Source organism: Larus michahellis, chromosome 5 (genome assembly GCF_964199755.1).
Source record: "Larus michahellis chromosome 5, bLarMic1.1, whole genome shotgun sequence".
Classification (NCBI taxonomy): Eukaryota; Metazoa; Chordata; class Aves; order Charadriiformes; family Laridae; genus Larus; species Larus michahellis.
The window spans coordinates 40723062-40739632 of NC_133900.1; the positions used below are offsets into that span (position 1 = coordinate 40723062).

Genomic DNA, 16571 nt, shown 5'->3' on the forward strand with positions numbered 1-16571 from the left:
TCGGCATTATATAGGAGTTTTCGTTGGAGATAACTGAACAGTGGAGTTGGAATATATGTTTTTATCTGTCAGACAGTGACCTAGAACTATGCAAAGGCAAAGCTTGATGCTAGATTATCCAAGCTACAAGCTCTAAACAAACACCAACAACAGAATACGCGTGCTGCGTGACTGTCTGCACTGCAGTGTACTATAAAATGGCGTTTGAATTAACTTCCCTGTGACATGCTTTTTTTTTTGTTTTCCTGATTGTCATGCCATCAGTAAAAAAAATATTCATGTTCACTTCTAAAACAAGAGATACTTCAGAATAATGGGATCTGAAGAATAGGGATCTGGGGAGTAGGTGAATTAAAACAACAGAAAAGTTTTCCCTTCGCACTGGCAGTGAATGTGGTTTATATTCCTTTCCCCAGTCATCCTCGTGTAGCGCTGCCTGTGATAAGGACTCCTTGTAACTTCAATGAACACTGAGAGACTAAATGTCATGATAACCCAGAAAGTGATATAATGTCTTCTGACACATTTGCTTAACACAAATGTAAGGAAGCTGTACAAATTTTAAACCAAGTGCAATATATGCTTCCTTTTGCCATGCATATCTGCTTATCTACACTTCTGGATTTTGATTAACAAATTATGAAAATAATTATATTTTGCCATCAATTTAAAATGTTAACCACATTCTTCAAAGGCCATGATAAAATGTGTACAGCTGCAGTGGAAGAGGAGATGGACACCATACTGCATATCTTGTGAAATACGGTGCTTAAAGTCATGCTTTTATTCATCAGTGATGTGAGAAGTCACCTCCCAAAGACCAGAGAGGCCAGACATATCCCACAGAAATGTCATGCTGAAAGACTAACTGTACTTTGTTTTCTTTCTAGCTTTTGAGAGCACTGTTCGTAGAAGTGAGAACGCTTTTGAGAATACTGTTTGTTTTCTCTTTTTTTTCTTTTCAGAAAAACTTTGGGTTTGGGTTTTTTGTGTTTTTTTTTTTTCAAAATTGTTATTTAGGCAAAATTGCTGTTAAGGTAATTCCTAGCTTTACTATTACTTGCTTTTAAATTCTCTTTATAGCAACTGTGAGACTTCGGTGGCTTTATCCTTTGGTATTCACCATATCTTTGTTAGAACTCATCAATTACTGTGAAGAATGCTACTGCACTTTCGTTTCTTAATGCTTTCCAGCAGCTCTGGATACATGCAATGCAAGTTGAAATAAATGTATTAAAATTACAATGCATGCTGCAACTGGTGGAAATCTCAGGGAAATCTCAGGCTAGGGATAGCTTTTCACAAATGTGAAAATTATAGGTTGAATAAGAAAAAGTGGTAAGTAACTTCTCGATTGGTGTGAGTGTTCTTATACAGGAATCAGACAGCCGTTAGCAAATTGAAGTGCTGCATCTTTTAGGAAGGGAGATCTCAGCTCAAATTCTTTTTGCCTTATGGAGTCTGCACAATGGCCTATCATTAATTCATTCCAGAATGGCCAATTATGCAGGGGTGGTAGTGGCTTTAGGTAAATATCTTCATGGCATCAATAGTCCCAGGCTGTTTCTCCAAGCTCTTAACCCATCCCGTTCACTGTTGTGTTAAGTCATTCTGCTCAGCTGTCACTCTGAAAGTGGCGTAACCTCTTAACTCACCAAAAGCTACACATATGATTTCTTGATTTGCAAGTGATGCTTAGGCATTTTGATCAGCAAAGGTTTCTGAAGGAAATCCAGTCCTTGTGACGATGTTTAGTCCCATGAGTGCTATTCAGTTCAGTGATGGTAGTTCGATGACAGCATGCTGTAAAAGACCACAGTGAAAATACAACCGTTACTCAGCAGAGCTTTTTTTTCCAGTAGCTATTCCAATCATTTCCTTCAAAGTCATCTTTAAAAAATAGCAATTACTGACTCTTTGTGCTTCTTCTCCCAACTCAAAACAGCCAATGCTGTTGTATTTCCCTTGGATTTTATGTAAATGAGGATAAATGTGTGTGCATGACATTTGTATAGGTTCAGAAGACTACCCAACAACTTATAGAAGATGTGATCGTGATGTTCTTTACCGGAAAGCAATGCTGCCCCCGCTTCTTCATCCCATCACTGTCTTCCCCGTGCAGTGAACCTCCTTTGCTGAATTTGTGGATGACTTCTGAACAAACAGCCCGAACAGATAAATTTGTATTAACATACTTCTGCAGTGCAGCTCAGATTCCTCCTGCTTGAAGAGACAAATAAACCCGGCAGCTGTATTTGGCTTTCTTTTGCTGTTTGACGTTCACTCATTTAATTTCTCAGACTTTTTTCCTCTTTTCCTCATTGTGTTTTACAAGCATTATGTGTATGTGTCCATGTTATCCCGTGTGGTTCAGATTACCATCATCACTATTTAATGAACTTCTTTGTATAATCCATAGGAGAAATTTTTTTTAAAAATAGGATTTAAACTTGCTTATTGGTTGTTGTTTGGTTTTGTTTTGGTTTTTCATTAATTCTGGGCATATGTGATTTAGAAAGAAACCCTAATGGTTGTGTTAAGGCAACCCTCCTTTTATAAATATAATTTCTGTAGGCATCTGATCTAGATGTTTTACATGTTAAGATGTGCGACTTGCAAGGAAGCAATGCCACAAACCTTTTTGTATCAGATGTAGTACAGTGTACAGAGTGTTTTTCTGCCTTTTTAATAGTTAAATGAACATTCTTTCCTGTCTTGTTCCTGCTACAAAATGGAAAATAGTCTTAACATTTAACTTTATGTGTTCCAATTGTCCAATTAGGGGTAACTGCAACAAAGCATACAAAGCCAGTTTATGATATTTCTGTAGCAACCTGGTCGCCGGTAAAGGTCGTCACTGAAAACTAAACACAAATCTCAGAATTACAGAAATGTATTAGTTCTTTTGCATAATGATCCAAATCCAAGTCAAATATAAAAGCTCTAAACAGAACCCTGGGAGAATTGTTTGAAGGTGAATTTACCAATTACTGGAAGGAACACCTATTTAATCGCTTTAAGATTAAAATAGTAGGGGTTTATATTACAGTATGTCCTACACAGGACATACTAGGAATAGATTTTTACATTTACACAGAATTTACACAGAATAAGGACAGACTACATGTTACTAAAAGTAAAAAATTCCTTGTTTTATTAGTGGACCATTTATCTCTATATAAGGTCTAATAGAACAAGTAGTTCACCTATGCAGTTGCTAAATGTCGCAGAGGTTTTAGTGTGTTTTGCAAGAGATGGGTGGGGAATTATATACTGTAGCTGCTTCACAATTTTTTCTCATCCTGTATGTTATAGTTTAAGCTATAGTCATTGGTACACCCTTTTTTTTGGTAGCTACATCTTTGGGTAGCCTTCAGAATTCATACTAATCCTGATAATGACTGGTGAATAGTATGAGATTTCAAGGAGGGCTGAACGGTTATCTGCTGCCGTAACTGAGTTTAGACAGACTTTTCTCCCTCGTGTATAAAGTCAAACAAATACAAGCAAATGGTTAAATAGATATCCAGCTTCAGGTTTCAGAAACATCCTGAATACAACAGGGAAAACAGAAATCTGATTATTTTGTTTCTGACGGATAAAATGCTCAAAGGGTATCAAGGAGACTATGATGGACTAAAATGCAGTTATGTTATCATAAATGGTTGACATGTTGTTAATAATAGGGGACTGCTTCTTAGCTTTATTTATAAGCATTTTAGCTGTGAAATGTTAACGGAAGAGATGAAATCTCATTGTGAAGGCGTAATAAGTGCTACCAAGTCAGCAGATCTTGTTCAGTTGCTCCTGTTGTTTCCCCTATGGTTTGAGTTAAAACAGTTGATTTTAAAGGTGGGGCTATTCATAAAAGCTTTTGCAAGCTTTTTCTGCTCTCATCTCCAGTTTTCAATCAAATAGCGATATCATACAATGGTGACAGTTGTTTATTAATTAATTAATTTCCCAGTAGTCAATAAGGAAGATGCTGAACAGGAGCCACTATAATTGAATGTCTTGAAATCAGGAGGTCTGATGTATTCATACAAAATTTTTTTCTTTTTAAACTGGCCAAAAGCCTTTTGGAGAGTTAATATTTTCTTCAATAAATGTTTGAATAACACAGAAGTCCCAGAGGACATGAAGGAAACTGAAGGATGAGAAGAAAAGTAGCAGTGAACAGAGATGTTATAAAGAATAGCCCATAGGTCTGTCAAGCTGACTTTGACATGGGAAAGAATAATGAAAAAAAGAAATCAAGCAGGGCAGCTGATACTGATTATTGAAAACATGTAGGAAATAAATTGGATCATTTCTTAAAATATGTTCATACAATTGTTTGCTAGAGTTAGCAGTCTTGATGCATATGAGTTATGCCTCTGTAGGGTGTTTGTCTTTTGCATGGCATCTCAGTTACTAAATTATAAAGACAGAAAGTCAGCAGAGTAGTCATCATAAAATGGATGGAAAAGTGATTACAAGACAGGATTCAAAACTGGAAAACATCACTGGACAGGTTCTACAGGCAACATATAAATTCATTTACATGACATTATCAGCCTGCTAAGTGCTTAAAGTACATGGGGTGGGGAGCGATGCACCCTTATTGCTTTTTATTACACTCAATTATCATGTTACTCTCGTAGCTACATTTACCTGTCACAGGTTCTTTTTAATTTTAGCAATGGTTTTAATTTAACACCCAGCGCAATAACGACAAGGTAAATGGAGATGTTTAAATCCCCCCTGCAAAACCAGAGGAGAGTCTGAGGCCTCGTTTTCTGTAACAAAGCTTTTATTAGCACTTGACAATGAGATTATGCAATGGCTCCGGCTCTCCCTGGAATAGCTGGCACTGGCATGTGAGAGCAGGAGACTGCCAAAAGCCTCTGCAGGCTTTGGCACCTTCGAAGTGCCTGTCAGTTTACTTTTGTTCCTAATCTGACAGTCCCTAAAAATAGCTCAGGTGGCTGCTTTTTACTAAGGAAGAAGTCATGTCCCTCTGGATATTTGTATTAGGAGGCAAGGGAACAATTAGTGAATTGGGGTGTATTTACTGACAAGTTTACAGTCTAAGAGTATGTAGGAGAGCTTTCATGTTTGTTACAGTTTCTTGAAAAATACTGAAGCATCACAAGGAAAGGAAGACTACACAGTGTCGAATCTGAAAATATTGAACATATTTTGCTTGTGAAATGACATTTATGACATGCATCTAAAAGGACTTAAGTTTAAGCACACAGTTGTTTCTGTCTTAATAGTAACAAGTGCACCTTTTTTTTACAGCCAGCAATCAGCTGAAGACCTTGCAAGAGTACCCGCTAATTCTACCAGCAATATCTTGAATAGGCTATTGCTCAGTTATGATCCCAGGATAAGGCCTAATTTCAAAGGTTTGTTAGATATTTCAGCCTTTTTTTTTAATCTTTGGAATTTTACTTTTGCTCTTTTCACACATAGAAAATTTATATAGAGATAATACTCACAACCTAGTTTTTTGTTTTGTTTTGTTTTGTTTTGTTTTTAAATGGAAATTTCCCTAGATAGTGCGAAACTGCAGAAGATATTTATCCTTTTGAGCTGACAGGTAATATGTTAGGATTTAATGATCATAATAGTATGTGATGCTTTATTATTATTATGATGATTGTTATTATCATTATTATTGTTTTTATTTTATAAAAGTTTTTTTTAAAAGCAGAATTAGATTTTATAGGACAAGTTTTTAAAATGTCTTTTTATCCCTACATTTCAGTTAGACTTTAGTAGAATCTCCCCTTTACAGTATTTTAAACACCAAAATTCACTATAGAGATCCTTTAAGATGACTTTGTAGAACTTGAGATCAGCAGCATCAAAATTTGGAAACCCTTTAAAGATATGTTAGTAATACAGTTTACACACTTTGGGATTTCAAATGGGTAATGGATTTAAATGCATTCTCTGACTTTAAAACATCTCCCTGACAGTCAGATGTTGTAGGAATATTCCATGTAGGCAAATGTGATTTCCTTACACATGCAGAAAACATTGGAATACATATTCTCTGCAAAACCTCTAACAACGCATACAGATGTATGTTTCACTTTCTAGGAATTAGATTACTTCCCTGCTGGAAAAAGACATGGGCAATTTTATTACGTTACAGACACTGCAGTTTACATAAGTCAGTTCTTCTTAAAACTTTTTTGTAATGATGTATACATTAAGAGAGATTTTAACATGCATATCAATAGGATGATAAATTTGAAAATCTATACTCTTTATCATATTTTTGAAGAGACCATTTTCAGATGTTTTTCAGATTTAACTAAATTTTATAAATGTATTTAACTCAGTTCTCAGCAAGTGCCCTGCTTTTTTCTTATTCTCTGTAGATTGTTATTTAAATGTTTTCAGCACTAAGCCTTTTCACAAAGAATAAGTGTCCAGCCTCCCTTCTACCTGTTCTTCAGCACGATAAATCAGCAAGCATATTGCAGATTTCTTTATATTTTTATAACCCTGCTGGCAGTCTGGTAAGAATCAAGATGGAAGGAAAAGGGAGGACATGCAATGTTAACTCGTAGGGAAGTGGAAGAAAAAGAACATTTTCTGACAAGTGGTTTGCCCATGTTAAAACGTTCCTCACACATGAGTGATTTTCTTGGATGGCACTTCCTATTCAAATCTGGAAGAGACAGTGCACTCTTGGCTACTAGTGGTGTGCTGGATGCTCTGTCACACGCGTCAGGTGCTAAACAAAGTATTATGCTTATTGCATAACCAAAAGCACCACGTTTAACTGGTCTGATAAAAAACCAAAAACAAACAAACAAACAAACCAAAAAACCAAACAAAAAACTTGTTCAACTGAAAAAAGTGAAATTTTATCTTGGTAATTTCCTGGGGAACCAAGAGAATGAGTCTGAATTTCGGCATTAAATGTACACTGGAGTATTGTATGCAGACAAGCAAACAATTAGGTGAGGCATATATTACTTTCTGTTTGCTTACTTTGTCAAAATAGTCTTTATATGTTGTTACGTCTCTTATTGCTGAAAAGAAGAATTCCACTGAAATAATGAAAAAGGAAGAATTCCACTGAATTAAGTACTTGTAACAGTTTAAAGGAGACCAGAAACAAGCATCTTGTGTACACACTGACACTCTCAACATAGAGGTGCTAAATAAAACCAGTGGACCATAATTAGTTCTCACAAACATCAGCCCACTTCTCCCTGCTTCGTGATAACTCTCTGTTAACACCAGATTAAATGACTGCCAATCAGTTCCCGCAGGGTGACAGAGGGCAGATGTAGCAGCTGTCGCACCGTCCCTCTTCAACTACAGGAATCCTGGCTGTGGAAAAGAGGAAAAAATCCAGTCCGTCTTAATATCTTCACAGCTGCTGCTTCTAGAAATTTTTCTTGGCAAATTGGTAACCCCTGTAAAACAGAGCAGCTTTCTCTTGCACCAAGGCTGGGTAGCTGTGAAAGCTGCACGCAACAGTTTTTATCTGCCCGTAGTCATGCTTCACAATTACGTGCTTGACTTGCACAAAGAAGTATCCTCTTGCAACATAAGTAAATGTGTCATCATAAATCGTAAGCATGTAATTTGAAGTGTTCAGGGCCAGGCTGGATGGGGCTTTGAGCAGCCTGGTCTAGTGGGAGGTGTCCCTGCCCATGGCAGGGGGTTGAAACTAGAGGATCTTCAAGGTCCCTTCCAACCCGAACCATTCTATGATTGTATGATTCCATGATAATTTGGGATGGTGGATCATCATTATGACCTTGACAGTTAGAAGTGTCCGCTGCTAGAAATGTGAATTGCCTCTATCCATTACACTGTGTGCAAAAGAAATACTGGATTGTGCATTCTGTGGTAACAGAACATCATGGAATTTGAAAATTATACAAATTTATGATCTGTGAAATGCTTTAAGCTTAGCACTCTAGGCTAAGGATTTTTTTTTCTGTTTTCTTATCACTAGGTTGAAAAGAGGTTTTGTGATTTCTGTTGGCTTTCAATGGAAATAGATTAAACCACAGCTTTTGAAAACTGTATATATTAACTTGAAAAGATAAAGTTGTTTGACCCTGTAAAAAAACATTTCACATTGTGATATTGGTGTAAAGGAACTTTAAATGAAAGATAACATACCTTTACTGGATTGTGCAGTTCACTAGAAATCTTTTTTTTTTTTTTAAGGAATTCCAGTCGATGTTGCAGTCAACATCTTCATTAACAGCTTTGGGTCAATTCAAGAGACAACTATGGTAAGACTGGAATGAAATTCATACCGCGCACATGAAAATTTTCTTATTAAATTAAATTTCAGGCTGAGGATTATGAACTATAAAGTAGAAATAGTTGTTACGATTGTAGACACTGAGAACTGAGTTAATGGAGTTAGTGATAGACTGACTGTGCTTTATGTCATGAACCTATTAATCTGTTTCACTCTATATTTGTCCACACGTTGTCATAGAGTTTAAAATTTGATGTACATGAAAAGAAATTCATCGTTTCTAAGATCCAGAAAGTACACTTATTTCCCTAAGTTTAGTTCAGAGGAATTAAGTAATTTTCCTCAGAGTTAATCTATAGGTTGGTTTGTGTATTACTGAAGAAAATACTAGAACTTTATATGAAAGAAAAACATACATGCATAAGGCTGAAGCATACAGGTTCTCTGTTTTATATAGTTCTGAGGAAAGGAGTAAATGGTGGATGAAGTGGAGGAATAGAAGGAGAAGGATTAAAGGAGTAGATCATCACTGACCCTACTCTTACTCCTATTTATTATTTACTGTGTGAGATAAACTGCGGAGTGAAGTTTCTAAAAATGTTTCCAAGTCAGTCAGAAAATTTCGACGTCAATAACGGCAACAAATAATCCTCATTAGAAATTTGGCTTTTTTGTTTCTGTAGGAATCAATTTCAAAATAAAAAGTAATTTCAGCAAAGCTGTTCCAAACATTTAGGGACTTGAAGATCTTTTTTGCAATGGCATTTCCGATGAATGCTGTCAAAAGTATTGAAAAAAAATTACATTTAATTGTTGAAGATGTTCTGACCTGATCAGGGTTTTCTTTTATGTAAAAAACAGAGGAGCACACCATGTCTTGCCAGGACCTGGGAAGCCACAGCCAAGGCATGCACTAGCGTGGGAGTTCTGAGGTGCTCCCTGAGAATCCCATTTAGGAATAACGTTGGTGATTCCATTTGGCATCCAAAGCACTGAGGCAGTTCCCAAAACCAGGCTGCTCTTTTTAAGCTGTGACTAAAGCAGCATTCCCACTCATAACAGCACAGAAGCAATAAACCATAACAAAGCTAATAAATAATAAAACACCTTTTGTTGTCGGTGGAAGTAAGTACCCACTTAAAATTCAGAACCAGCTCACACGATACCCTAATGACATTTCAGTAGGACCACAGAGCCACTCAAAGTTAAACATGTGATGGCTGAAGCAGCTTTTGAACAGCTTGGCCAGAAATTTATGTTTCTTTAACTGGGAGTGAATGAAGATTTAGATTTGATTGCAAATTATAGTAAGTCAACTAACAGCCTTAGTGGGAAGTGATATTAAAACAAAGAATGTAAGTATGCCAAAGATACCTCAAGATTTATTTCCTGAAAACATAAAGGGGACTGAAGTTTAAAGAGCGGCAGGGAGGAAGAACAGGGAAGTAGGAGTGAGATAAGTGTCTAAGATGGCAGGTATATTAGGCCAGATGGCCCTTTCAAGTTTCTGAAATTTATTGCATGTTTTAAAAAGTGACTTTTACAGAGGCTTTTTTACAATTTACCCAGATCCAAATAGTAACAAAGCATGAATGTAAGGGGTGTGCTACACCCACCACCCCCCCAAGTTATGTATGCTCTCTACAGCAATGCATGTATGACTGTCTGTGAATTCCTGATATGGACACTCACAAATTTACTAAGATGTTCTGTAAAGTAAGTCATGCTCTCCTCCATATTTCAGAACTTCAGACACCATCCTTACTTTAATTTATGCTTTTATTTAGATTTCCACCTCCAGCTGATTACCATGATAGCTAAGCACGTTTATGTGAAGTTTGGGTTACTTCTTGGTTGCCTTAATGTGTCACAGGAAGCACGGAGGAAAGAAACGCTCAATTTGTTCTTCCATATATCACTTGGGAAACTCTTCCTGCTGCAGTGGGTGTTGGGTCCTGTGGACAATCAGGAACCACTGCTTTCATGGGGATAGCCTGGTATTTGTCTTCAGATAGTCTGGGTATTGCACTAGACAGTAGAAGCAAGTCTCTTAGACTAGGAAAAAAATTGTACCTCCAGAATCACAGGAAAAGTGTTTCCTGGAGCCGAGGGGACCAGAGGGGCCTTTTGCATCCAGAAAGGAGAGACATTTGCAGGCAGTAACAGAACTGCTGAAGAAGATCCCTCAGTGTTGGAGAAGAGAGTGGCTGTCTGCATCTCTACTGTCTCAGGTTCTGGTGTAAATCATGAGGAATATTGATTTCTTGACTATCTCTAGTGTTACCAGAAGTACTAAACTGGTTGGAGTGATACCATTGCTGATACCCAAATCTATGAAACAATATATTTCTAAGTGTTTCAGTGGATGAAGTATCATGATGATTCTTGGCACTGTAGCCACTTCTGGCTGTAATAGCTGAATTCGTAGGTTTTCACAAAATCTGTTGGGGGGTAAATCATCCTGTCTTAGCAATGCTAAATGGACGATTCCTTCTTTTGGGTGATGGAGGGCTGGAGAAAAATAACCATGAGTGCCAGGTGTCTGGAAGTGAGGTGGTGGTAAGAAGGCTTGACAAACAAATGAGTAGAGTCCCATAGAGAGAATAGGTGATTTGGTATGCTGATCTCCTTTAATTCAGAAGGATGTTAAAAGAGATGCAGAAGGAAATATCTTGAACAAGATGTCCTGTATCCCCCTCTTAGACCCTTCTCTGAAATAGCCAGCTCTGGGCTTAATGTCTGGGACTTCTAACTAGTCAACAGGCTCCCGCAGTGTCCCTCACCTTGACATCATGTGGCTGGTTCTGATGGTTCCTCATATATTTCAAGAATCCCACAAAATTATTTTCAAGTAATTTTTGCTTGTTGTGCTTCTGGTCCCATGACAATTGCATTCTTAGCTATGCAGTTGTCTTGTCCTCAAAAGAAAAGAGTAGAGATTACCTCCCACTGAGGTAGAGTTTACGTAGTTTTAAGAGAGAAGAGAATTTCTTTATAGAATAGCATCAACAGGTTTGAAGTAATACTGGTTTGAACAAGATAGGACCTATGGTGTGGATCCTATGCCCAGAAGCCTGTATTGCTTTAACCAAGCCCTTGTGAAGAAACTGAAGGGCAAATGTTTGCTCTATGTCTAGAAAGGGTAGTGGTCATCTTGTTTTGTTGAGTACTCAAGAGGTTTGCGGCGTTTTCACACAAGTATCAAAAAAGTTACCCGGAAAAACTAAACAAAAAATTAGTTAACTACAGAGTGAATTAGAATTTGTACAGCTAAAACAGCTAAGAGCTTATACCAGAGCTGCTTCCTTCTAGTAAGCTCCCTTCATCTTGAATCCTGTAACTTGTTTCCTTCTAGCTCATAAGGCTACTTGTCTAGGATCCCCATGCTAACTCTGCTTCTGATTTTGCAGATGTGTTTTTAGACTGCAGATTTGTGGGATAATATGTGATTACGTCACATTTAGAAAATGTTATAGACTGGATGACCAGTCAAGGATTCCGAGGGACAGGTCCTTTCTGGTATAAATGCCCATAAGGCTATAATACTTTAGCTGTGCTGATGATCTGACCCTCTGTCTACAGAATCTATATTCAAGGTTTTTACTTGCAGAGTAACCTTTCTTCACTGACTCCAATGGCAAAACACCACTTCCTCTTTCTCCTTTACTTTAAAACCTTGCAGAAAGGTCTTTTTAATATTTCTGTATATGAAGGAAAATTCAGTTTCCTTATTTTAATAATAAAAATGCCATTTTCTACTTTTTTAAAAAACAGTGCTATTACGCTTCTTTTCTTCGTATGAGTGCAGTTCATGTAGAAAAAGCTTTTCATGATCTTCTATGTGCTGCAGTTTGCAGAGAAAGATGTATTGGTTATGCCTGGTTTCTGGCCTGAGGAGGTTTTCTGGCCACATGCCCACTGTTCAGTAGGTTGCATTTGAAATATTTCCTAGAATGCCTCCCCTTTCAACCTTTCTGAAAACAAGTTGCCTTCTGTTGGAGTTTCATGGGAAAACAAAGCCCTGTAGAATACTTCCGTGATTCTTTTTACCTACCAGGTCCTCTTAGCTCTAAGGATGATGAATCTCTCTTCCACCCGACTCTCCTCCCTCTAGTTTCAGGCTTTTTAATTGCTGTTTGACTCGCCGTTATTATAAAATGCTGATCATTCTGCAATATTCAACAAATGCTTGTAAAATGTGTAGGAGGAAGACCACGTACTTCACACAGACCACTTCTTCAGCCCCTGCTGAGCCTAATCGTAGTGCACATACTGAATCTTAAAATTCATTGCCCGGATTTGAGAGAACTGATTTCAGACTTCTTTCAGAATAGATTTATACCAGATCATAGTGTATACCGCTGCCAGATGTTCATGTTCTTCTAGAAAGAAGCCCTTCTGCACATCATTGTCTGTCTAGCCAGTTTTGTAGTTTGACATTTCTTTGCTTCCTTCTACGTTTTCTATATTGCCTCAAGTGTGTTGGTGGCCTTCTTCTCCAAGTACACCCTGTTACAGGTTTCTAGTCATTTAGGTAGGTCTGAACTTAACATTGACTTAAATGGGAACAAAATCAAGTCTTAAAATGTCACAACATCTGGTTGTTTGGTATATTTAAGTTCATTTGTCATAGAGCAAGGAAGGAAATAAAATAGCTTCCACCTGATCTTACTTCCAATTCTTATTTTGCCAGTGCATTCTGCTTTTCAGTGATGTAAACATCTCCTTCTTCTGAATGGGTAAGCTGAAGGCAAGTGTTGGACACTGCTTATCATTTGCCTATGGCTTTGAGAAGGCATTTTCTTTTGTTAAAATTAGGGTAATGCACTTGTTTATGGGGAAATTAATTTTGGTGTAATGAACAGTGTAATGCTTGTGAGCATGAATGGTATGCAGTATTTATCTCATTTGGTTTAAAGTAATTGTTTTCACTGAGACAAGGAGTGCATATGGAATGGGAACTTCAGCAAGAAGCAAATAAAGTAACTTTTCAATTATATACATATAATTGAAAAGATGCTTTCTGAGATAACAACCTGATTTCCCTTCTGTTCTGAAGCTACTCTATGTGAGCCTTCCAGTACAAAGTCACTTCATATTAACTATTATTTTATACTCCTTCTTTACTGTGACAAGATAACATAGGTCTTTGTATAAAGAAGAGTCAGACTACATACATTTTTTCAAAAACAGACTGCCAACAACTAAGATATCTCTCAGAACTATGCATATTAATAAATATTGCCTCAGTTCTTTCTACTTAGTTTTGATGTTTTGCTTTTCCTTACAATGCAGTAAGGAAAAAAATTGCGCAGTATAGTGTAATAAATAAATACCTGCGCTGATTTGACTGGTGGACTGGACATGGGAAAGTGGGCACTGTATTACAATTAACAGGGTAAATTATTCTGCATGAGGTCTTAGCCAAGTGAACTGCTTCCAGCTGGAGTTAGCATGACTGTCTCAACGTGGCACTTGCTTTGGACTGTAAATGTATACCTTATAGTAAGTACAACAGAAAAGAACTCCCATTGCATCAGCAGAAAAATGTGTAAGAGGGCATTAACATGTAAAATAAACAATTTTATAAAATTAGTTCGTTATGCGGAATACAGTGACAAACCAAAAATATGTTGAGAACCTTCACTCACAGATTTCTAGCATTGTTTTCGCTGCTTTAAAAGGCACAGACCTTATCTCAGGATGCTTTGTATCTAATAGATAATTATGAAAAAACAAAACACACAATAGAAGATGACTAGGAAGACTGGAGGTAAATTTTAGAATTTTCTTGTTGGTTGTGTTTTTTTTTTACTTTATTTCAACAATACCTTTATATTATTTTTCTGTATGTGATCTGCCTAGTTTACATACACATAAAAAAGAAACACTGGCTTAAATGTAAATGTAAAAAGCAAAAAGACTTAGCAGTAAGACTGAAAAATCATAACTGACATACTGGGTCAGATTTTTCCTTTGGATGCACACAGCTTTCACTAAGGACAGAATGCGTGCGGGTATCGTTTTGCCCTGAGACACGTGCTACTCCAATTCCCAAAGGCAAAATTAGGTTCTCATTGAGCATGGCTCTACTACCCTCCATCCTTGAGCAAGCGTCCTGCTGAATCCAGAAGGAAGTTTCCTCTGTGTAAAACCTTGATTTTGTCTCTTCGAGACCTGTTCCGTTTCTGCCTTCATACATGCTACCGCAGTACTTGTGTTGCAAGCTGGAATCCGTTTTCCTCAGTTACCAAAATAGTCCCAAATCACTGTTACAAAGTCTGAGGCTGTATTCTGGGTGTGTAATGCAAAATCTATTATCTACCTGGTCTGTTTTCTGCTTTTATAGTGTGATATTTTGCCATCAGTGTGCCACTTAAGCAAATGGAGAATAAGCTGGAATTTACACTCACAGGATATCACAGTGATATCGTGCCTGTTGCCTGCAGCAATTTAGTGTAGCCAAGCTATGGCATCCCTCTGTCCTGCTGCATGCTTTTCTCTGTGCCTAGGTAACAGGGGGCTACTATCGAGGGAATGCAAAAAAAGAATCTGGGGGGACAATTTGGGCCTTTTTTTAAAGAAAGTTACTATATTCAAAACATGAGTGAGACATAATCTACCTATTTGTAGTAAAGTCTACTAAACTTAACGCTTATTAATGTTATTTGAATAGTGATTACTATCTTTGTGACAGAAAAATCAGGGCATAAATTAGTTTTCTCTTCAGAGTCTGATAGAATGGTTTTCTTTCTCCGTGTGTTTTTGGCTAGATTTTGGCTAGTCTAATTTATGTATTCTTCCCATCAGGATTATAGAGTCAACATCTTTCTAAGACAGAAGTGGAATGACCCCAGACTCAAACTGCCCAATGATTGGAGAGGTTCAGATACGCTGACAGTGGACCCAACTATGTTTAAATGTCTTTGGAAGCCGGACTTATTCTTTGCAAATGAAAAAAATGCTAACTTCCATGATGTCACACAAGAAAATATCCTTCTTTTTATATTTCGTGATGGAGATGTCCTAGTCAGCATGAGGTATTTTGTCGATACATTTCTACTCTTTTTTTTTAAATGACTTGATATGAAATATATATGCTGTGTTAGACTTAGTAACGTAGTACAGTTTATGACTAATATTTAAATTTATATGACAGTTTGTAAACAATACTATAATAAATTAAATTGTAGAGAAATCAAATGAAGGTGTTTTAAAGCATGTCAGTCGATAGAGCAGCAGGTACTAGAAGTTTGAAGCGTATGTACGTTTATATCTCATGTTAAGCTAACGCATTAAGTAAACTAGTAGTTATGGAAACAAATTTTAAAACCTTTTGATAATTGCTTAGATTCCTGGAAGCATAATGAAATGGATAAGATATCTGAAGTAAAGCTTTCAGTAAAACAATGTAATTTGCACAGCACTTAAATTTCTACATCAACTAAAGAAAATGATTATTGCTTACTAATGATATAAGGAAATGCAGAAATTACAAAATTTGTGAATATAAATGTTTTGTAAAAATACTGCGACATAATCCCTGCTTAAGTTCCGTGCCTTACTGGACATAGATTTTTTCAGAAGACACAAAAATATTGCTTAATATCATTGCAATCAACACATACTTTTTTGTGGTTTGACTTGGTTTATCAAAGCTATACACCATGCCATAAAAATAATCATCCACTGAAAATAGCAAATTGGTTGATTAAAAAGGATCTCAAAGTGAATTACACATCTGGAGAGTTTATAGACACAATGATTTGTAGATTTTCTTCTGATGTGAACTGAAACATATTACCCTGATAGAGGAAAGAAATGATTACCCTAATATACTGTAACTTTACCATTAAGAGGAAACCATTTCTGAAATTATGATCACATGAGCTATCTCTTCCTGGAGTAGAATTGGCTGGATAAAAGACAGAGGATGGGAGGGACTGGGTTCTTTTTTTGCCCATTCCAAATCAGGATGAGAAAACTCAGTCTCAAGACATTTGCTGACAGTGATCAGAAAAGAAAATATATTGGGCAATCAAAGCATTTCATTTGTCTCACTCTGAAGGTCCTGGTTCTGTTTTCCGTTGTTTCTGCAGCAGGTTTCGAAGTCTATAGAAATTAATATTTCAAAATAGAAAATCAATTTCAGCTATAAAAGAAACTTCCTATTTGAAATAACAAGTGTTAAATGAAACATTGAAACTTTTTTCAATTATTTTTCCAGGTTGCAGCTGTTCATAAATGAGCTTATTTCAGTCAATAGGTTAGGTTAATGAATAATGAATATTGAGTGAACACTCATAAAAATGTTTCTGATGGAAAAATTCTTCTCTAAAAT

General features: G+C 36.7%; 1 protein-coding gene across 4 annotated transcripts in view; it reads left to right on the forward strand.

Annotated features, from left to right (window-relative positions):
- The window catches only part of GLRB (glycine receptor beta), a 54798-nt gene that overhangs the window by 7540 nt on the left and 30687 nt on the right, over positions 1–16571 (forward strand). For all 4 annotated transcript variants that reach the window (XM_074589746.1, XM_074589748.1, XM_074589749.1 and 1 more), the window contains exons 3-5: positions 5284–5390; positions 8191–8258; positions 15041–15270. In XM_074589746.1, the coding sequence (XP_074445847.1) occupies positions 5284–5390; positions 8191–8258; positions 15041–15270 (405 nt within the window). The remainder of the gene's footprint in view (positions 1–5283; positions 5391–8190; positions 8259–15040; positions 15271–16571) is intronic.